The following is a 20,473-nucleotide window of genomic DNA, read 5'->3' on the forward strand; positions in this document are numbered from 1 at the left end:
GTGTTCCCGGGGAAGGGAAGAATGGATACTGACGGGCCTTTAGCAGGCTCTGCCACAAGGGAGGGCCTTCGGTTCATTGTAACAGGGGAAAAGAAAACTTGAATCAACACTGACATCAAACATCAGAGATTGGAATAAAAACTGGGGTCTGTCCTGAGCTCCTCCAGGGCAGGGACACAGCATCGCAGCACCTGAGCCTGAGCAGGGGCCCAAAACAGGCTGTGGCTGTGGCTGCCTGATGGCTCACACGGCCGGTTACACCGTGCCCGACAGACTGGAACAGCTGAGACGGCCGCGGCCCGACCCTGGCCACCTCTGACCCCCATGGCCCTCAGAGCATCCCGGCCGCCCCTTCACATCACCAACCCTAACTAACCCTCCCCGTTCTCTCACAGCCTCACCCTGGACCCTGGACCGTGGACTGGGGGAGCGTTTGTAGCGAGCATGGTTCTGGTGGAACATCAAGAGCGCAGCGTCTGGAATCCGTCTCAGAGAAGGGCCCCCAGGGGCTCCCAGAGGGTGGGCGGGCCGGGCAGGAGATGGGCCACGGGCATCCCCACGGCGGCCAGAGTGCTGCCCAGCTCCTCCTCCAGGTGCGGGAGGAAGGGGCCCTGGGGGACCGAGGGCAGTGGCCCCTGCGACACCTCGGTCCAGGCCCTTTCCTGGCCTTTAATGATTGTGCTCACCTGTCCTGTCTGTTGTCATCCATTCACAAGCACTCGGAACACTACACAATTGCACGCTTGATAGGAATAGGAGTTCCCCCACGTCTGTATTACAATAACACAGAAAAAGGGAATTTTATACACTTATGTTACTGTTAATCTAGTAGGGTTTTCTTTTAGGTTTCCTGGTTTTACAATCACGCCATCTGGCAAAGAGGGAAAGTATCGCATCTGGCATTCCCGATTTCTACACTGATGGCTTTGTCCTTGGCTGAGCGGGCACAGCGCCGGGCAAGGACCCGCCACACTCCGGGGGCGCTGGCCGTCGGCACCGCGGTGACCAAAGCAGGCACAACCTCGCCACCCACAGGGCCTCAAGAGCAGGAAACAGGCCCGTGACGGGGGTGCGGCAGGGAGGGGTGGCCCCGGCCTGGTCTGTGCGGCAAACCCCATGCCTGGGAAGGCTGGCAGGAGGGTCTTCACTGCAGACCCAGCGGCACACGCCCATGGGGTCGGGCAGGAAGGGGTCCGTGGGGAAGGGCGGGGGCTCCCAGGGGCCCCACGAGGGCCTGAGTCCTAGGCCCCAGGTCCCCGCACCAGACGCTGTTGCCCGCCCGGCCACCAGGGCCCCATGCACCCTGGTTCCTGCCACAGCCCCGGCCACAGGCCAGCAGTGAGTGTACTCCTTTCCCTTTGGAGTGTCCTCGATGAGCAGTAGAAAGCATTCATCCTACGAACTCTTGGCCCCTGAGTCCACTCAGGAGTCCCGAGTCTCCCTTCCATGAGACAAACGCAAGTGCACACAAAGCCCTTCAGCTCCAGAGCTGAGTGGGAAGGCTGTGTGGGGAAAAGCACGCGTCCTGTTGTTTGAGTCGCAGGCTGAAATAAATATATATATATATATATACTTTAAGGGAAAAACTGATTTTGGCTGTGCTGGGTCTTCGTTGCTGCGAGGGGGCTTTCTCTAGTTGTGGCCAGCGGGGGCTACTCTCCAGCTGGAGTGGGTTGGCCCCCACTACGGAGGGCTCCCTCGGGCTCCAGGGATCAGAGGCTCAGAGGGGCATGGGCTTAGCCACCTTGCAGCCTGTGGGATGGTCCGAACCAGGCATTGAACCCGAGTCCCCTGCACTGGCAGGCGGATTCCCAGCCGCTGGGCCACCAGGGAAGCTGTGGAACAACGTCTTCCTTGATAGGGGGACTGACGGAAGCTCTGATTATTCAGACCTGTGTACCTGGCAGACGTTTTCTTGAAGACAACAAAGTGAGTCTGTCCCTTCAAGGAAAACTGACGGTGCTTGTGACCAGCGATGAACTTCAAGCTTTCATCAAAATCAGAGACTGGGATTTTGAAAAACTTGCATCCACCACCAGGGGCTTGCCAACTCACCAAACTACAGACGTTTTAGCTGAGACTGACGGTGAATTCACACAGGGACGCTGACACAGGATGGTCGACACGGGGCAGACCTGCGTGCTTGGCGCCCGTTATCTTCCAAATGCCCAGCCTGTGACGTCACAGCCTAAGTGTGGAAAGGACTGGTCCAGGTGCAGGACGGACAGACGGATGCAGGAGATGCTGGTGAAGCTCACTGATGGGGTCTCAGAGTCTGTGCTGTGACCAGACCACAAGGAGCCACCGTGGTTGAGTCTGGGTGTTGTCAGCAGGAAGAACGCCCGTGACCCGCAGCTGTTGTTGAAACCTCCGCTTCTTTTCCAAACGTGTATCTACACGAGGCGGGATTTCCCAGATTCCCTCCCTTTGCAACCAAGCCATGTCCCATCGTGGCCGCCGAGCGCTCAGGCCAGAGATCCGAGGCGATGCGGCACAATGCCTCTCCTCTCGCTGAAACTCCTCGTTTAGGAAAACATGTTTTCCATGCACTTGGTGTGTGTTACCACTGTAAGGAGTTTATTGCTATCTTGAAATGAACGTTTCTAAATCTTGGGTTTAATTTTTTAATTTCTACTTTTTAAAACAAGTATTTTTTATTTATCTGGCCACACAGTGTCTCAGTTGCAGCATGTGGGATCTAGCCCCCTGACCCGGGATCAAGACCGGGCCCCCTGCATTGGGAGCGCACACTCTTAGCCACCAGACCACAGGGAAGTCCCTGCTGTGGGACTCCATCTGTCCTTCTCGGGGGGTTTCACGGTGTCACCACCCTGAAGGGTTGCGTGCCTGTCAGGGTTCGGACCAGAGCCCGAGTTTTGCTGGGCCAGGGCCCAGTGTCGGTTGAACCAGTGAGTTCTCACACTGGTGTCTTGTCTAAGAGCTAGAAGTTCACTGGGCAGCCCCAAACGCCGGCGCTGGACCCGGGGTGCCTCCAGGCTGACCTCTGCGGCAGGCGGGTGTGGGAAGCAGGCGCGGGCACCACGGGGCGCACCTGGCAGCTGGCTCACCCCAGGAACCACCCCCCTTCACCCGGCAGCACGGTCCAGCCCCAGGCAGGAGGGTCCAGAGTCCACAGCTCGAGCTCTCTAGCGGGGGATGGGGCAGGGGGGTCCCAGGTGGGCCGTCCTGCCAGTCCAGCTCCACCCAGCCCTTCCCTCCCAGGGGCAGGCTTCAGGATGGCCTCTGCACCCCCAGGGGGACCTGGAGTCTGACACCAGCTGAGTCCTGGTCACTGCCTGGCTGCCCTCAAGGGTCATGGGAGGGTCTGGTGTGCTGGTGGCTGTCACACCAGGGGGTCTGCAGCGGCCTCTGGGCAGGGCCCTCCCCCCGAAACACCAGAGGGAGCAGGTCTAGACAGTCACCTGCCACTAACCCCAGTCCCCGCGTCCCCTCAACCCTGCTGATCGGGGCAGTGACTTGCCCGTCCCGGGCGAAGCAAACATTCCATGAAAGATCCCCTCCACTGGGCAGAGCCACACGGACCGAGAGAGAGAATCAGGGCCATGGGACGGAGGACCGTGATGGACGCTCTGTGCAAACAGGCAGGCCCTCAGACAGGTTTTCTCGCCCAGGTTTTCTCTGGGCAAGAGTGTGAATGACCTCGCTGTCCCTACAGGGTGAAGCCACAGCCAGCGGCCAAGCCGTCTGTTCTTCGTGACTTGCCGCTTCTCACTAGACGCCTGCCTGAGAGTCACACGGAAGGGTTTCCTCTACCCTGTCTGCACGGCGCCCTCAGAGCTATGGAGTGGCTGCGACCCCGGCCATGTCCTGAGTGAGACTCTGAATGAAGCCCGGCTCTCCTCTCCCCTGGGGACCTCCCTTTGGCGGCCACCTAGGCCCAGTGACTCAGGAGGAACTGGGGGTGGGGGTGGGGTGCTCTGGACAGGCTCTCTGGCCTGTAGACCCTGCACCCCATCCCAGCCCCTCCCTCCTGGGAAGGCATCTCCCCTGGGGTGGCTGTCCGCTCCCCAGGCGCCCCAGCTGTTGTGTCCAGCCCCTCCGGGCCCTCGAGGCCTACAGGCGGCCCTGCCTCCCAGCGCTTTCCCAACCTGCTGCTAGTCTGCGTTCCCGCCCGTCCACATGTCAGCTCCTGAGGTCAGCGGGCTCTCCCACCTGTCCCGAGTTGATAGATGGCACAGGGCGGGGTGCATGGGCAGGATCGTCGTTTTTATTGAGCTGTTGCCGATGGGGGTCCAGAGGCCCCATGTCCCGGAGTGGGGGTGGGGTGGTAGATAAAAGGCCACTGGAGGCCGTGCGGCCCCCTGGGGTCTCGGGGCCAAGGCAGGCCCAGCGACGGGGCACCTGCGCGCACACCTGCCACGGAGCCGCCTCCACCGGCGTCGTCTTCGGGGGGAAGGCCGGTCACCTCCCTCCACGCCCAGCCGTGAGCCCTGCTCCCAGGAAGTTGTGAAAAGCACACGATTAACGTCAAAAGCCGCTTCCAGTACTGTCGACACTGACAATACCGGACGGCAGATTACAGGCGTTCTTACTGGGGAGCCACCCTGCAGTGACCCTGAGTCCAGGGGGCCTGGTGTCCAAGGAGGGGCTTTACGCCGGGGGTCCCCCGCCCGTGGGGGCTCGGGGCCGTTCAGGGGGCGTGGCCCAGGCCGGAGCTGTTCCGGGGGCGGGGCCCAGGCCAGAGGCGGGGCCGCTCCGGGGCGTGGCCCGGCCCAGACCGGGGGCGGGCGCTTTCCGGGGCGTGGCCCAGGCCGGGGGCGTGGCCCAGGCCGGGGTGGGGGGGGGTGGGCCGAGGCCCAGGTCAGGGGCGGGGCCCAGTCTGGGGGCGTGGCCCTGGCCGTTCCGGGGGCGGGGCCCTGGCGGCCTAGACGCCGGACTTGGCGATGATGCGCTCGAGCAGGCTCATCATTCGCTCCTGCAGCTGCAGGCTCTGGGCCTGCAAGACGCTGTGCTGGTCCAGCGCGCGGCGCACCTCGCGGCATGTCTCCTCCAGGGCGCGGCTCAGCCGGCGCTGCTCCTCCAGCAGGGCCTCCAGCAGCCGCAGCTTCTTCCTCTGCAGGTGGCCGCCCTGCCCCTTGCGCTTCTTCACGGGCCGCTCCTCCGACCTGGAAGGACAGTGTGATGTGGGGACGGCTGGGCCCTCCTTGTCATACAGCATTCCCACACCCACTGTGCTGGGTGGGCAAGGGGCACTCATGGTGGGGTGAGTGGACACCCAGAGGGAGGAGGAAAACGCTGGGTGGGAGGGCCTACAGGGCAGACACCACCAGTTCGGGCCAGCCTCCGGCAGATGGGGGAACCCCTGCCTCCTGGCAGCCTGGAAGGGGCCAGCACGCCTTGGGGTGAGGAGACGGGGACAGCAGGCCAAGGGCGGGGCCATAGAGGCCAGGCTCCCCTCCAGGACAGGAATCTTTCCAGGGTCAGGGCTGAAGGAAGCCCAGCTCTCTGCTGTGAGTGGGGGCCCCAGGGGTGGCAGGGAGCTGCCAGACACCCCCAGGCCCTGCCTGTCCCCAGCCTAGGCCCTCTGCTTCTGTGCAGGATTGTGGCCCAGCCACCCTTGGGGGCAGAGAGCAGAGCCTGGACTCTGGAGGGAGAGGTGCCCCACTGCCCGGCCTGGCGCAGCACCCCGTAGCAGTCAGTCTGGGAAGTAGGCTCAGCCCACGGAAGCAACTGTCTGCCAGCGGCAGATCCCCTGCACCCCAGCCTGGCCACTAGCAAAGGTGATTCTGTTGGGGGGTCTTCGCTGAGAAACCACTCCCCGCAGGGAAGGGGCGCTGGACAACCGAGCAGCAGCCCCCAGATTCTGGGTGTCAGACCGGAGGGGCCCCCGAGATGCCTTCCTCACCCCACCCCTATCTGACAGACTTGAGACTGAGCTTGGGGGAGGCAGGACCAAAGCGCAAATGTACACTCTTCCTGTTCTCTTCTCCACTGGCCAACTCCTATTCACCAGTGAAAGCCCAGCCCAACGTGACCTCCTCTGGCTCCCCGGCCCCACACCACACCTGTCTGAGGGTGTCTTGAGGCAGGGTCAGCTCAGGGCTGGCAGGACACCATGGATGGCAGAGGGGCTGGGCCCCCACTGTAGCCAGGCTCCAAGGACACCGTGGAGGCTCAGCCTGACGCCCCCTCCCTGGTTTTGAGAGACCAGCCAGCCGCCCCAGGGCATCGTCTGCTTGGGGTGGGGGAGCTCGAGAGCCAGACACGGAGGAAAGGGCAGGAGGCTCGCCTCTGACTCCCAGCCTTTGCCAGAGAAGGTCCTGACTTATCCCCATTTTACAGAGACTGAGGCCCAGAGAGATCACGGACTTTGCACACAGCTGAGCAGCGAGGGTGCAGGAGACGCGTTTGGGCGGCAAGCACGACGGCCCAGGCCTCGGGCCCACCTGCCTCCCTGTCCCTGGCCTCCCTGTCCCTGAGGTGCGTGTGTGCCACCTAGGCCTCTGCAGCCAGCCCTGGGTGGCAGAGATTGCCGCCGCCAGGACGGCCGCCTGACCCGTCTCGGGGGCGGGCGGTGGGGCGGGAGCGGGGCGCACACACACCTGAACTTAAGGGACAGTAAGCTGGAGGAGCTGTCGGAGCCGTCGTCCTGGAAGCGGCCTTCGTAGGAGCACTGGTTATACGGTAAGTACAGAGGGGTGGACTTAGCAGACGGCGACAGGGACGCCTCGGTCTGGGACGTGGAGGGCCCCGGCTGCTGGCCGTCCGGCAGTCTGCCATCACAGGGCTCGGGGGCCTTGGCCAGAATCCTATCAATGGCTAGGTAATAGGGCCAGTCGGGCGGGACGGACTCGCTATCTGTCATGCATTTTAATTTCCTGAAACGAGAGACACAAGAGCCAAGGGTGAGAAACGGCTGCTCCTGGCCCTGCCCGCCCGGCCCCTCTGCAGAGGGGCACTCGCAGGCGCCGGACCCAGGGAGCCATGTGGCACGGGTGTGGGCCACTCCCAGCCAGAGAGGCCTCCCCTGAAAAGTGGGCCAGGTGAGACCGGGTCAGAAAGAGGTCGGGCTCGGGACCCTACGCCGCTGCGGGCATCAACAGGCCCCACAGGCCCCAGTGTCAGGCTGGCGTCTCGAGCTGACCCCTAAAGTCCTCTCTTTGCTTTTCTGGAGTTTCTAAACTCTCTGCAATGAACAAACGCCGCTTTTTAATAAGTCAATCAGCAATAATAAGAACATATGTGGTATAGTACCAACATAGGAGTAAGACGTGATATAATCTGTAACGCGAACGTAAAATGAGGTCAGGTCACAAGCGTGTCCTGAGGAGGACATCCCGGAGCAGGAGCTCAGGAGGGACGAGCACAGGCCTCGGTGGTCATGGCTCTGAGTCTGTGGCTCATCTCCGCCGCTTCGCTGTGTGAGCCTAGGCAGGTCCATTAACCTCTCTGAGCCTCGTGTCAGTAAAATGGGGATGATCCAAGTTGTGCTGGGAAGACTGGAGCAGACAACGCCCGGTGCCTGGCGAACAGCAAGCTGTCCAGATGACATTCTTGGTACCCCCAGCGAGGGTCTCCTGTCTGCCTACAGTGGGCCCGCACCCCGCCCAGGCCCTGCGTCCTGCCCTCTCCTGCAGACAGGCCCTGCGGTCCCTGAGCCTCGGCTGTCCCCTGGGAGGTGAGGGAAGGGGAGGTGCGGCCATAGTGCAGGCCCCGGCCAGCGAGCAAAGGGGCCACAGTGGGGTAGGCGTGGGCTTTCCGCCTCCTGAAACCCAGGGTCCTGAGCCCCCGGCCACCACTGGCAGTCCCTCCACATTCCCCGTCCTTGCTCCTCCGGCTCTGGGGAGGACTCTGAGTGACAGGGTCCCCCACAGCAAAGTGGCTCCTGTCTCCCAAATGGGTGCCCCGAGGTCAAGTCCCTGCCGGGGCGTGGCCACTGGTCACCCTGGTCCCTGGAGATGCGCCGACCATCTGAAAGCATCGCCCTGGCGGGGGTGTGCGGCTTGGGGCAGAGGCCGAGGGACATGGGGTCCTCAGCAGGGAGCCAGGACGGGCTGCCCCACCTCCCTGAGGGCAGGAGGGCGGAGGGCTGTGCTGGGTCCCGGGCCCCCCTCCAGCCCTTTGGGAAGCCCCCAGGTCCCGCTCTGCCCACCCAAGACAAGGCCTGCCCCATTACAGGGGGCCCCTGCACAGCACACCAGCAAAACATGCTCCCTGGAACCAGGCCACCCCCAGGCTTCCTTCACAGACAATCTGTTTTTATACTTTGGCCACACGGAGCAGCTGGTGGGATCTTAACTCCCCAGCCAGGACTGAACCTGGGCCCCTGGCAGTGAGAGCATCGAGTCCTAACCACTGGACCTCCAGGGAATCCCACCAACCACCGTCATATCAACTGTCTCCGGAATCCCTGGGGGGTCCTGTGATTGGGACTCTGCAGTTCCACAGACGAGTGCCCAGGTTTGATCCCTGGTCGAGGAACTAAGATCCCACAAGCTGGCAGTGCATTCAATAAATAAATAAAGATTGGCTTTGTTTTCTTTAAAAAAAAAAAAAAAAGTTTTCATGAAAAAATAACTAAAGCCTCAGCTGTGGGCAGCTCTGGGTGGCGGGGGTCAGGGGAGGTGTCAGGGGAGATAAAGAACCAGTCCCCCAGCCAGAGCGTCAGTCTGTAAGGTCCTCTGTGCATGCGCGCTCCGTCTCTTCAGTCGTGTCCGACTCTTTGTGAAACCCCATGGACTGTAGCCACCAGGCTCCTCTATCCATGGGATTCTCCAGGCAAGAATACTGGAGTGGGTTGCCAGGCCCGCCTCCAGGGGATCTTCCCGACCCAGGGATCAAACCCACGTCTCCTGTACGGCAGGTGGCTTCTTCACCGCTGAGCCCCTGGGGAAGCCCTCTCCTGCTCTGGGCCTTGGTGTCCCTGTCGGTGACGGGAGCTGAGAGGTGCCACTGCGTATAAGACTGTGAAGCGCTGTGCGCGTGCGGCCCCACCCCGCCGGCCACCCCCTCGTCTCCTGTGGCCACCTCATCCCACCTCCCCTCCAGGAATGGAAGAGGATCCCTCCCTGGGGCTCAGGAGGCAGCTTTCAGGATAAATAATGAATAACCCGGCCAGACGCCAATCAGAGCCGTGAGTCACGGAGTCAGCAGGCCATAAAGCCACCCGCCTCAGCCCTGCTGCCCCCTCCCTGCCAGGTGCTGCAGGGTGGTGGTGGGGGTGGTAGGGGGCACATGGCTCGGCCCCGGCCTCGGACCACCTTTACCCCAGCGGCCGGCTGCCTCTGCTCTGCCCTGAGGCCTGGCTGGGGCCGGGCTGCGGGTCAGAGATGACCCTCTGGACGGGCCAGGCTCAGGACCGGCTCCTCCAAGACCAAGAAAGTTAAACTGATGCAACTGAAGCGGCCTTCTGTTGTCCAGGGCCCTGGGAGTCTCTGCACACCCCCAGGTCCCAGTCGGGCCGGGAGCCATAGGCCAGGAGGGGCAGGGTGGGGGGATCCTCTCACCCATAGAGTGTGGCTCAAGGTGCCCAGGCCAACCTGCAGGGGCCTGTCCACGCTCCCCGGCCAACCTCTGCTCCCCTGTCCGGGGCTGCCTGGACTGGGACCAGTGGGGTCCTCGCGTGTCCTCCTGGGACGGCAGCCCCCCAACACGGACAGGCTCCTGGGGGCTGCGTGGGCCCAGCCTGCCCACAGGGCCCACTCTCTATGCCTCTCTGCCTGCAGCCCAGCTCCTGCTCGACCTTCACCCCACCCGTGACCCCCTCCACCCCCATGACCTCTCACCTGCTCACAACCTTCTCCTCCCCGGGATCCCAGGTAGATAAACCTGGCCCCGCCCTCTGAGGTGCCAGGCACGGCCTGGAACTGCCCCCGCCCGAGCCACGTACCTGGCCGTGACCCAGCCCCTCCCGAGGCAGCCAGGGCAGGGGCCCAGCGTGGGGTGGGGAGGGGGTAGAGGCGCGGACCCTCCTGGGTGCTCAGGGCCTCCACACCCCCTCCCCAGCCCTGAGGCCAGCGCTGTGCCCACAGTGGGCTCAGTGGGCACCGGAGACAGCGGGCTCAGGGGCCTAGCGGCCCAGCCTTGGGTATCCCGCCCCCTGGCCGCCAGCAGTACCCTCCACCCTGCAGGGCCTTGGGGGTCTCCCTGTGCCCCGCTCCACGGGGCCCACAGGTCCCCTCTTGCCTACACAAAGCTGGGACCCCCCCAAGCCCCCGCCGTCATGACCCAGCAGGCCGCCCGCTGCCCAGGGGCCTACCTGTACTGGAAGGTCATGTTGGTGATCTTGATCTTGATCTCCTCGCCCAGCCGGCGCTCTCCCGTCATCTCCAGCAGCTTGCTAGCCATCTTCTCGTACACCTTGGCGTTGCGCTTGGTCTGCTTCAGCTCGTCGAAGAACTCCTCCCAGACGAGCATGAGGCCGCGCATCTCAGCGTCCGTCCAGTTGCGGGCCCGCCGGTGCTTCTCAGCCTGTGGGGACACGAGGTAGCCCGGTACCTCGGCCGTGGCCATGCCCGGGGCACCTGCGGGGTTAAAGAGCGCGCTCGGGGCGGGCCGCTGGGGCCTGCACACCGCGGCGGGAGCCCCGCTCCTGGAAGGCAGCTCCTCGCTCAAAATGGGGCCTACATCTGACAGGCAGGAATTTAGTTAAAAGCTTTTAAACGGGAAACGTCATTTTGATGTCACGTTTCCATAGCAACAGAGCAACTGCATAAGCTACAACAACAGAAACCTTTTAACTGAAAGCGCAGGAATCAGGGCCGCCCTGACGGGCCATCAATACCGCAGCGAGCGGGCCAGGCCCAGAACAGGCGGCCCAGGCGCCCGGCCCTGCCTCCCAACCCTAGCCTGGCCGCCAGGCTGGCCGGCCCAGGGCCACTGAGTGAGGCTCCTCTGCTGGGAAGATTGGGCTCGGGTGGCCAGGCAGGATCCAGGCCCCACTCTGCCAGGGGCCCAGGGAGGGCCCAAGATGGGGGCCTGGGGTGCAACGGAATGAGGTAAGAGGCGGAGAGGGAGACCCAGAGGAAGAGAGACGGGAGGACAGACGGACAGACAGGAGACTGGCACAGGAACACACGCTTTGGGACCTGCAGAGACACACGTGTGCAACGCCCACCCGCCCGCATGCCCCACACACGGCCACCCTCCGGCCAACGGCTCACACTTAACAATACAAACGCCGCCACCACCAGGCTGGGCACCCACAGCTGTAGCAGACCCCTGGCTTGGTCGCCATCCGCCTCTTCCCCTCCTCAAGGCGCATGGCTGCCGGCCTGGGCGACGTGGTAGCCTGGGTGACTTGTCATGGGCCGAGGAGCCAGGGCAGGGCTCGAGGCACAGGGTACCTGGGAGCAGACAGTGCCATGAACAGCAGGGCCCTGTGGGGCTCCCAGGCATGGAAGCCTTTTTGTCCCCCATGCCCTATGGACAAGACTCTGGACTCTGTGGCCTGCTCCGCATTCCGAAGGGCAGAGCGGTTGCTGATCAGAGGAGGGACAGGACAGGCCCGTCAAGATGAGCAGGAGACAGACCCCCGGAGACCCTGCACATACTGTGAGCTCATCAGCAACCCCACCTTTTGGAAAACTTGCAGGAGCAGAAATGAAGACTTGCTACTGCCTTGACCCTTATCACAGACCCCTGCCTGACTATAACCTCTGACTACTCACCAGGGAGGGGGGCACAGCCCTTGAGGTGCTAGTGAAACCGCTGACCTCAGTTTGGGGCTTAAAGCCACGTGGCTGGGAACGTAAACCTGGCCAAAACCCTGCTGGAGACCCGAACCCAAGTGGCTGGGACTCGAACTCGGCCAAAACGCGTGGTCTGCCAACTGAGATTGCAGACCTGGTGTCAGGACCTAATGAAGCTCAGGTCTCTGATGTCTCATTGCAGAAGGAATTCAGCAAGAGACAAAGTGATAAGTAAGAAGCGGATTTATTCAGAAAGAAACACTCCAGAGTGTGGGCTGACGCAGAGGGCAAGCAGCCTCGCAGTGTCGTGTGGTTAGCTTTTCCTGAGTTGGGAAGGTCCCCTGGCAAAGGAAATGGCAACCGACTCCAGTATTCTTGCCTGGAGAATCCCATGGACAGAGGAGCCTGGCGGGCTACAGTCCTTGGGGTCGCCAAGAGTCAGACGTGACTGAGCGACTAACACTTTCACTTTTGTTTTTTACGAGCTGAGTAATTTCACAGGCTAATGTTGTTCAGTCGCTCAGTTGTGTCCGACTCTGCAGCCCCATGGACTGCAGCATGCCAGGCCTCCCTATCCATCACCAACTCCCAGAGCTTGCTCAGACTCATGTCCATCGAGTCGGTAAGGCCATCGTGCCATCTCATCCTCACAGGCTAATGAGTGGGAGGATTGTTCCAACTGTTTTGGTGAAGCGGTGGAGATCTCCAGCAGTTGGGCCACTGCCCACTTTTCGGTCTCTGAGGGTCAGCCTTGGGACTGCCATGGTGCCTCTGGGTGTGTCGTTTTGCTTGCTGATGTGTTATGGTGAGAGTGGACAGAGGATCAGGGTCTAGCTGAAGTTGACTTGTCTGCCACCTTGGACCCACTCGACTCTAATCAGCTTATGTTGTGTCCTCGGGCTGTGCCATTCTTTCAGAGGGTGTGCCCTGCCCCCTCCCTCCTGTTTCACTAGCTTTGCCTGGCGAAGTAAAGCCACCCTTTCCTCCTCTGTGACTCTGTCTCCATGTTTCTGTTCGGCATCGGTGCACAGCGCGCCGAGATTTGGACAACAGCGTATTCCCACCCGTCCTGCAGCCGGACCATCTGCACCCAGACCTGCCTTGTGCACGGAGCTCGGTGGGGTGCTCCCTGTACCCCCAGGACCCCACAGAAAAGGCCTTGGTGAAGCCTTGCTGAGTAAAGGTATGGACTCTGTAAGACTGACTCAAGTAACTCCCCTCCCTTCCCAGTCGGTTGCCTGAATTTTGCCTTCGGGCTTCCTGGCAAACTCGTACTTGTTCTCCAAACCCTGTTCTGGCAACACCTTCTCTCTGAAGTCCTCCTGTTCCACTTTGGTCCTTCCTCCCGTTTTCCCTCCTGCAAACTGAACCTCCCATGAGCCAGCCATTTCCTGTCTGCCCTCCAGCTGTGTGACCCTGGGTTAAGAACACTTGCAAAGACAACAGTCTTAAGAATGCGAGCTCACTGGCCACTGGCCCCTGTTGTAAGCGCAGCGTGTCTGTTTTCAGCTTTGACCCTCATGGCATTCTTGTGAGGGAGGCTGGCGCTGCTGTTATTCCCATTCTGCAGATAAACAGCCTGAGGGACAGAGGTGAGGCCACCCTGCAGGCAAGGAGCCAAGCTGGGCTCTGAATCCAGGCAGGCTGGCTCGGCGCCGGGTCTGACCTGTGCTCCCCAGGAAGGACACGTCAGGCCTTCTCTGCCCGCGGTCCTGGGCAGGGGCTCACAACCCACGCTGCCTGCCTGGGCAAACGCTCCCATTGTGCCCTGGGGGCCTGGGGAGGCCCCCTAGTGCGACCCTGGACAAAGTGGCCTGGCCAGCCCCCTCCTCAGGCCTCCGCCAGACTCAACTGAGGCTCAGTCCCAAGGTCTTGGGGGCAGACCTCCACCTCACACCTGCTGGCCGGGCTATGATAACCACACAGAGCCCCTGCCCTGCCCCCCGGCAAGTGTGCTGCGAGGGCTCTGGGGGGCGCTGAACTTGGGGGAAGGGCTCACAGAGTGCAAGCTGAAAACCTCCCCAGGTACAGAGGGCCCTCCTCAGGCCTGCTGGGGACAGGGGAGTCCTGGCCTGAGCCGACCAGGACAGGGAAGCCAAGCCTAGGGCCGGGGCCGGGGCGGTGGTGGTGGGGGGGTGGGTCCCTGAGGCTCTGGCCAGGTGACCTCACCCTGCACCTTCACCTGTCCAGAGCTTGCCCTCTCACCCTGAGAGAGGGGCCAAAGCCCAGCTAGAAGGAGGGGAGGGCTCAGGATGGGGTGGGCCGGCCAGGGCTCTCTCCTCCCTGCAGTCGGAACTTGGGGTGCAGAGGCAGAAGGCAGCAGGGCGTCCTGGGTCAGCACCTGGCCCTGCTCTCAGCTCCTGGTGGGAGCGCCTCCCTGCCGAAGCTTCTGAGATTGCCTGGGGACACAGGGCACCCCTGCCTGGCCACACAGCACCTCCCGGGAGGGCTGACAGCTGCTACGCCCCTCGACCGGCACCTGGCCCACTCAGCAGTGTCTGCAGAGTGCGCGAGCGATGAGAGGCCCACCTCCTCTAGGAAGTCCTCCCCAAGCCCCTCTTAGGTAAAGGATTTAACCCACCAGGTGGCCTGAGAGCTGATTCTCTGCCCCCAGAGCCTGGGGTAGCCCTGACTGTCCTCCAGGTGGATGTTCCCTCAACCCCCGACCCCCAGAGCCGAGCAGGTCTGCCTCATAGCAACCCCCAGTGCCCAGGTAGGGCTCCGAGGGGAGGCAGGCCAAGCTCAGGATTTCAACCTGCCTCAGCCAACTACAGATACAACTTGGTCAGGCCACCCCCAGCCCTGTCCTCACCGACACCTGTCTGGACAAGTGACCCCACTGGACATGGACTGGTGCAGAAGACACAGCTGCAGCTCCGAGGCTCCTCCCTGGGCCCCCCCGCCCCACCTCCTCGGGGCATTTGGAGAGGGCACAAGCCGGCGTACTGGCCCGGATGGGGAGTGGTCATCAGGAGGCGCTGCCGCCCAAGGTGCCCGGCTTGGGCAGCCCCAGGGCAGCAGGTCCCAGTGCCTCTGCAGGGGCAGCTGTGGGCCTGGGGCGGCGCTGCTGGTGTGCAGGGCCCAGTGACCACCCCCTGCTGGCAACCAGCCGACGGGTCCCGCATAAGCAGGGTAAATGGCTGGGCTCCAGCATCTCGGCTGAGGTTTCAGGGGTGCTGGAAAGCCTCGGGTGTGGGGCAGGGGAATGTTTGCTTTGGCCTCCAAGGACAAGAGGGAGCCAGGGCGAGACGGAGGCAGGCCAAGCTCTCAGCAGCCCGTGGGAAGGCCCTGTCTGCCCTTGGCGGGGTGTGGACGGGGGCTGCGTACCTTGGCACAGCTGCATGGCCTGTGGGGACCCTCAGGCTCTGCGTGCCAGGGAGGCAGAGGGCCTGGGGCCAGGCGTCCAGCAGCACCTGCAGAGAGAAGGGTGGTCAGGCCTCAGCGGGAGGGGCCCGGGCATGCAGGGGAGGCCGGTGCCCTCCAGGGGCCCAAGGCAGGAAGGGGCATCCCTCAGGGGCCTCCAGCACCTCCCCGGGGGCTGACGGCGGGGAGCCAGGCCCATCCCGGGAGGCGGTAGTCCTTACAGCAGCGTTAAGGCCCCCAGCCGGGCGGAGGCGGGCAAGCACAGGGGGTGTGGGGCTGGGTCCAGGCCGGGGGCGAGCGGAGCAGGAGGGTGGGCTCTGCTGGGCACAGTGACCCGCCTGGCAGCACCGTCCTCTCCCCACGGGAGCCCAGACCCTAACTCTCGGTCCTCAGTGGGCATGCCCACGCTGAGCCGACGGCGCTAGCACACTGGGCGGCCTGCCCCGAGTGCCCGGGGCCAGCCCGAGTGCAGGCCCGGCCGGCGGCTCATCTGCTCACAGCTTGGCATGGAGGCTTGGCAACGCCTGCCCTAGAGGACGTGGCCAGGATGGGGGGACCGCACCTGGGTAGCCCCCGGGTTCCTGCTCGAAAGACCAGTGGGGATAAGCTATCCTGGGCGAGAAGCCAAATGGCAAGGCCCCCAGGCTTGTAGAACCCCAGGCATCCCTGTAGTCTGCCAGGAGCCTTGGTGACTCCAGAAAGCCAGCCCACCTCTGTGCCCACGGGCCCCTGGCAGGAGGCCCCTTCCAGCAGTGCCCGGGCCACCCTGAGGGGCGAGGCTGGACCAAGAACCCCTGGGGCCAGAAGGGCTTCCAGGTTCAGGTCAGGAAGCAGGGGGTGGGCTGCCCTCTACCGAGGACACCTGTGCTGGGCGGCTAGAGGGTGAGCGGGACGTTGTTGCTTCCTTCCAGGGCGTCTGGGGCCCTCGTCTAAACACAGAGGCCAGGGCGTGGCCGCCTCGTCCGGACCATGGCGGGCAGGGAGGGCTCAGCCCCTCCCAAAGGGGAGGCTGCCGGGGCCTGCAGCGTGTCGGGGTAGACAGGCCTATGAGCTGACCTCTTCCCACACACAGAACGAGTGCACACACACTCGCGCGGCCTGGCCACTGGAACAGCACCACGAGGGCAGCGCCCACACGTGCCATGACCAGGGCAGAGGCCAGGCTTCCTAAGCCCGCTGTCCATCTCTCTGGGCACCTGCTGTGGTCGGGCTGGGGGCTGCCCACTCCCACCAACACCCTGGGACCTGGGAAGCCTTCGGCAGACTCTGTGGAGCACCCACCCCAGGCAGTCCATGGCCCAGGTCTCTGCCTCCGCAGGTGGGTGGGCAAGCACCGCGGCACAGAGGGGTGTAATCCTGCACGGCCGGCGCTCCCCAGGAGGGGCTGGGAGGGCCGGTGCCCGCGCAGCTGACTGGAGAGGATTCCTGGAGGAAATGGTGTTTCCAGCGGGAAGAACATACCAACTCAGATGGACGGGGTAGCCTCACCACTCGGTCCCAGGGCATGGGGGCAGGTAGCCAGTGAGGTGAAAGAGGCAGCAGGGCCATGAGGGGCTCCAAGGTCAGGTCACGCCCCATGTGAGCCCCCAGGACCTGTGCCCGCTGTGACCACCCCTCCAAGCTGGGGCCTGGGGTGAAACCACACGGCCCCTACGGGGGTTTGACATGACCACCGCAGCCTCTGCAGACTCGGGCACTGGTGGGGGGCCACCCCCGTCCCCACAATACCCAGCACCTGGGTCCCACGGCGCTGGGCTCCTGCTGGTGTGGTCTGCCGCCCCCTGGGGGGGTAAGGTTCCCCATAAGCAAAGCAGGCCTCACACGGCAATTTACTTTCTTTTCTTTTAATTCATATGTACAGTATTTGTAGCCGTTTAAAAAATTAAGATATACATCTCGTGTCAAAGCTTCGCTCTCTTCTCACAGGCCTGGGCCAGGCTCCGGGAGGCACCCATCACAGCCCTGCGGGCGCCCAGTGTGTGACCGGCGGGGACCGTGGCAGCGGACAGCGTGAGCTCCAATCCCGCCGGAGGATGGTCACCCGTGGAGCGTGCTCAGAGCCCACCCCCTGCGGCAGGTCCCTGATGCTACAGTCCTCTAGGCCAGCGGCCACCCGCCTGCAGCAGGACAGCTGCAGCGACCGTCCGGGGCCAGGGGCTCCTTCGGCAGCACAACTGAGTGCCAGAGGCGCAGGCCCCCTCTGTGGCCACCCCCGCTGAGCCCAGGCCTGTGGCACCAGGCAGCAGGAGGAGGTCCCCTCCAGGTGGGCACCTCAAGCTCTTCGGGGAGCGTCAGTGACCTTCGAGGTGGTTCTTGCACCCCTGCCGTCACTCCAGCGCGCAGGACCACTGAGCGTCACCCTCGCCGGGACCTACCGTTTTGAGCACAACGCAGAGGGGGACAAAAGGCAAAGCGAGGTCGTGCGCCAGAAAGAGACGCCCATGGCACCGAGAGGGAGCAAGTGCACTCCTCCAAACCACACAAGAGTTACCACGCTGCACGGCCTGGAAGGGCTTCCCCAAGACAGCCGTGGGCAGCTCCGCTATCCCGCGCAGTGAGCCGCCTGCACCCCCGGGCTCGGCAGTGACACCCGGCCACAGGCGGGGCTGGGTGCTACGTGCCGGGTGTCCGGAGAATCCCAGCACCATCCTCGCCTCCCAGGAGAATGTGTGTGCTATAGGAGGGCGAGGGGACAGCAGGGAAGGGCACCTGGAAATGCCCCCTCCCCTGCCCAGCTCAGTGGGGCCGCCACAGGACACACAGGATAAGACGCACAAGCGCCTCGCCCACCAACTACCCTGGCTTCGCTCACAGCTTCCCTGTGTCACCAGCAGGAAGACAAACCCCATCCTCGCCGCCCCCTAACGACCCTTTCCACACAGCCTGGGGTGGCAACGTGACTGCTGCTGGACGGACTTTAGTCCACGCGGCCCCTCCCGCACACAGCTGACGAGTGGCCCATCTCTCAGACGTCTCAGCCACACGGCCGGCCCTGCGGGGCAGGTCTGAGAAAGGTCGGCTTCTGCAGAGACCTGTCGGCCGCCCTCAGAGGCCCTGATGGAGACACAGGTGCACACCCCCACACGTGTACCCTCCTCCATGGGTAGTGACCTCCCTGGGCGCTGGCACCCACCCTGGGGAGCACGCCAGTGGGTCTCTGGGTGGCACCGATGGCCAGAGCTGGCTGCAGCTCCTCGCTGAGTGCTGACAGTCACGTGGGAAACAGGGCGGGCCCTTGCCCAGCTGTGCCCAGGGCTCGGACTCCGAAGGGGACCGGCCCCCGGCTCCACGCTCACAGGCTGTCTCTAACAAATGCAAACACCTAAGCGCGGACAACACGGGCCTGCGGCACGTGTGCCTCGGAGCTGCTGAAGGGCCTGCGGGTGAGGGCAGCAGTTCCAGAACGCCCGTGTTCACGGCCACTTCAGGAGGCTGGCGCCTGCTAAGGCAAGGGTGAGCCCAAGCGAGAGGCAGGGCAGCGGGGACGTCACTTCTGTGGAGTCGGAGCTCCGCCCTCAAGGCCGCGGCCGACTTCTGACCCATGTCCACTGCTCACACCGCTGGGCCCTCTGCGGGGCGCCCGGGTGCAAGGGCAGCTCTGAGGAGGGGCTCCCTGCGCACTCTGACCCTGGCTGGCCCCAAACTGCCTGGCTCCGGGGCTGGGGGCTGGGGCCTGCACCCGTAGGAGGTGTGCGCAGCGGGCAGTGTGTCGCAGAGACAGGCGTGAGGTGTACCCGAGGCCTCCTCCCCCTACGGACCCTGGACGACGGCTGCATGTCAGCCCCGCTTGCCGAGGTGACGCCCCACCGGACGCACCTGAGCTCCTGACCAAGCTGCGCGTCATGCCGCTGACCACAGGGCTGGCTGCCTCGCGGCCCTATAGAGCCGCCTGGAAGGGCTCCGCCAGCCCCCGGTCACGCACACTCCACTGAGCTGCTCTGGGTCCAGGAACAAGCTGGGCCAGGGCCAGGGCCTGGGGTAGGGGTGGCGGCTGTGCCTGGCACCCCCTGCCCAGCACTGGCCCCGTGAGCACAGACCTGCGCTCTCCCGAGCTGAAAGGAGGCCCCACTGATGGACCGAGAGGGGCGAGGCGGCGCTGGGGTCTTCCTTGACCAGCTGCTGGGACACCGCGCTCTGCTCCTGACACATTAAGCTGCTGCGCCCTCGGGGCTCCTGTCCAGCGAGTGGCTGGGCCCGTGACGCAGGAGGGACACGGGCCTGGACGCCAACGCCTGCCAGCCAGCCCCGGGCAGGCCAGAGCCCAGGTCAGGGCAGGCGCAGGGGCCTGGCCTGGCTGGCTAACTGCCCGCATGCTGTCACCGCCAGAGAGTGGCCCGTGCCCGGAGCCGACCATGCACAGCCAGGACAGCCAGGCGGGCACCTTCCCCGCCTCAGCAGAGCAAGGGCTCCTGACCAGACACCAGCACAGCAGCACTGCCCTGAACTCCAAACGGGAACTCATAAAAGAGGGCGGCATGGTGGAGGCTTAGGGCTGCCAGCCAGCCAGCCCCACGGGCGGCGGGGGGGACAGACCCCGTCCACCTGCTCGGAGGCCGTGACATGCAGTGCTGACCTGGCGATGCACAGACTCTACACGGGCGTAAAAGGTTACCTTAAAATTAATCTCTTTACTGATAGAATTAAACTTTAAATCCTGAGAAGACAGAGACGGGAAGGACAGCGCAAACTGTTGCACTCCCAGCCCCCCCGCCTGGCCAGACCCGGCATGCGCGCCCTGCAGAAGCCCGAGACACCCCAGGACTCCCCATCTCGGAGCCCGTGGCGTCCCCTCCCGCCTGCGGGACAGCGGAGGGCTCATGGCTCGCCGGCAAGAGCAGAGGAATCCTGCCCCCTGGGCGGGAGCAACTGGGACCTGGTGACAGCCGAGGGCTGGACGGGAGGAGGCCGTAAACAGCGGGCGGCTGGCTCCTACACCAGCTCCAGTGCGAGGCCACAACAGCTCCCGCTCCCAGAGGGCTCAGGCTCAGCCCCAACGTTACTGCGTGTGCCCTGCACGCAGCTTCGCCACCGCGCGGTGGGACGCCCGCCCCCTGGCTCCCCGGAGAGAAGCCCGTGCTGCCTGCTGCCTGGCACAGGCTGGGCCCCGCGGTCCAGGGGCCACCTCGTCGCCACCCGCGTGGGCACTCAGCATGCGGTGGCCTTTTGGACGCTCCGCAGACAAGCCAGCAGGCGGTGGTATGGGTTTCCGGGCACGGCGACCACCTCGAACACGGACTGGAAGGCCCTGCGGTCGAGCTCCTCCTCTATCTGGTGTCGGTAGAAGTCCGCGGCCACCAGGCAGAAGAGGTTCACGTCCACCTGCTCCAGCTTGCCCATCCTGCTCACAACGTGCGGGAGGCTGGCCGGCCAGTTAAGGGCGCAGGCGGCAAGCTCGGGGAGACCTGTTCCTGTGCTCCCGGGGGTTCCTGCCTCCCCCAGGGCTCCGGCCCCGACACAGG

The 20,473-nt window shown here is 63.9% G+C and overlaps 2 protein-coding genes across 4 annotated transcripts in view; both read right to left on the minus strand.

Moving 5' to 3' along the window:
* Positions 1–4,885: 4,885 nt before the first annotated feature.
* Positions 4,886–10,523, minus strand: MSANTD1 (Myb/SANT DNA binding domain containing 1). The gene is made up of 3 exons (XM_055589238.1): positions 10,220–10,523; positions 6,564–6,839; positions 4,886–5,126 (listed from the first exon to the last, which is right to left on the minus strand). Exons 1-3 carry the CDS (start codon positions 10,471–10,473, stop codon positions 4,886–4,888), a joined length of 771 nt encoding a protein of 256 aa, XP_055445213.1. The 5' UTR covers positions 10,474–10,523.
* A 9,099-nt stretch (positions 10,524–19,622) lies between these two features.
* The window catches only part of HTT (huntingtin), a 127,693-nt gene continuing 126,842 nt past the window's right edge, over positions 19,623–20,473 (minus strand). For all 3 annotated transcript variants that reach the window (XM_055589236.1, XM_055589237.1, XM_055589235.1), the window contains one exon: positions 19,623–20,373. In XM_055589236.1, coding sequence (XP_055445211.1) covers positions 20,160–20,373 — 214 coding nt within the window. In that variant the 3' untranslated portion in view covers positions 19,623–20,159. The remainder of the gene's footprint in view (positions 20,374–20,473) is intronic.

The sequence above is a fragment of the Bubalus kerabau genome, chromosome 7, assembly GCF_029407905.1.
Source record: "Bubalus kerabau isolate K-KA32 ecotype Philippines breed swamp buffalo chromosome 7, PCC_UOA_SB_1v2, whole genome shotgun sequence".
NCBI classification, from domain to species: Eukaryota; Metazoa; Chordata; class Mammalia; order Artiodactyla; family Bovidae; genus Bubalus; species Bubalus kerabau.

Bases quoted from the DNA above. Each gene is read 5' to 3' on its own strand.
- MSANTD1 (XM_055589238.1), bottom strand. From the start codon at position 10,473: ATGGCCACGGCCGAGGTACCGGGCTACCTCGTGTCCCCACAGGCTGAG. The intron at 6,840-10,219 runs GTAGGCCCCTGG...CTCTCGTTTCAG, and splicing joins AACATGACCTTCCAGTACAG to GAAATTAAAATGCATGACAG. The intron at 5,127-6,563 runs GTGTGTGTGCGC...CTGTCCTTCCAG, and splicing joins TTACTGTCCCTTAAGTTCAG to GTCGGAGGAGCGGCCCGTGA.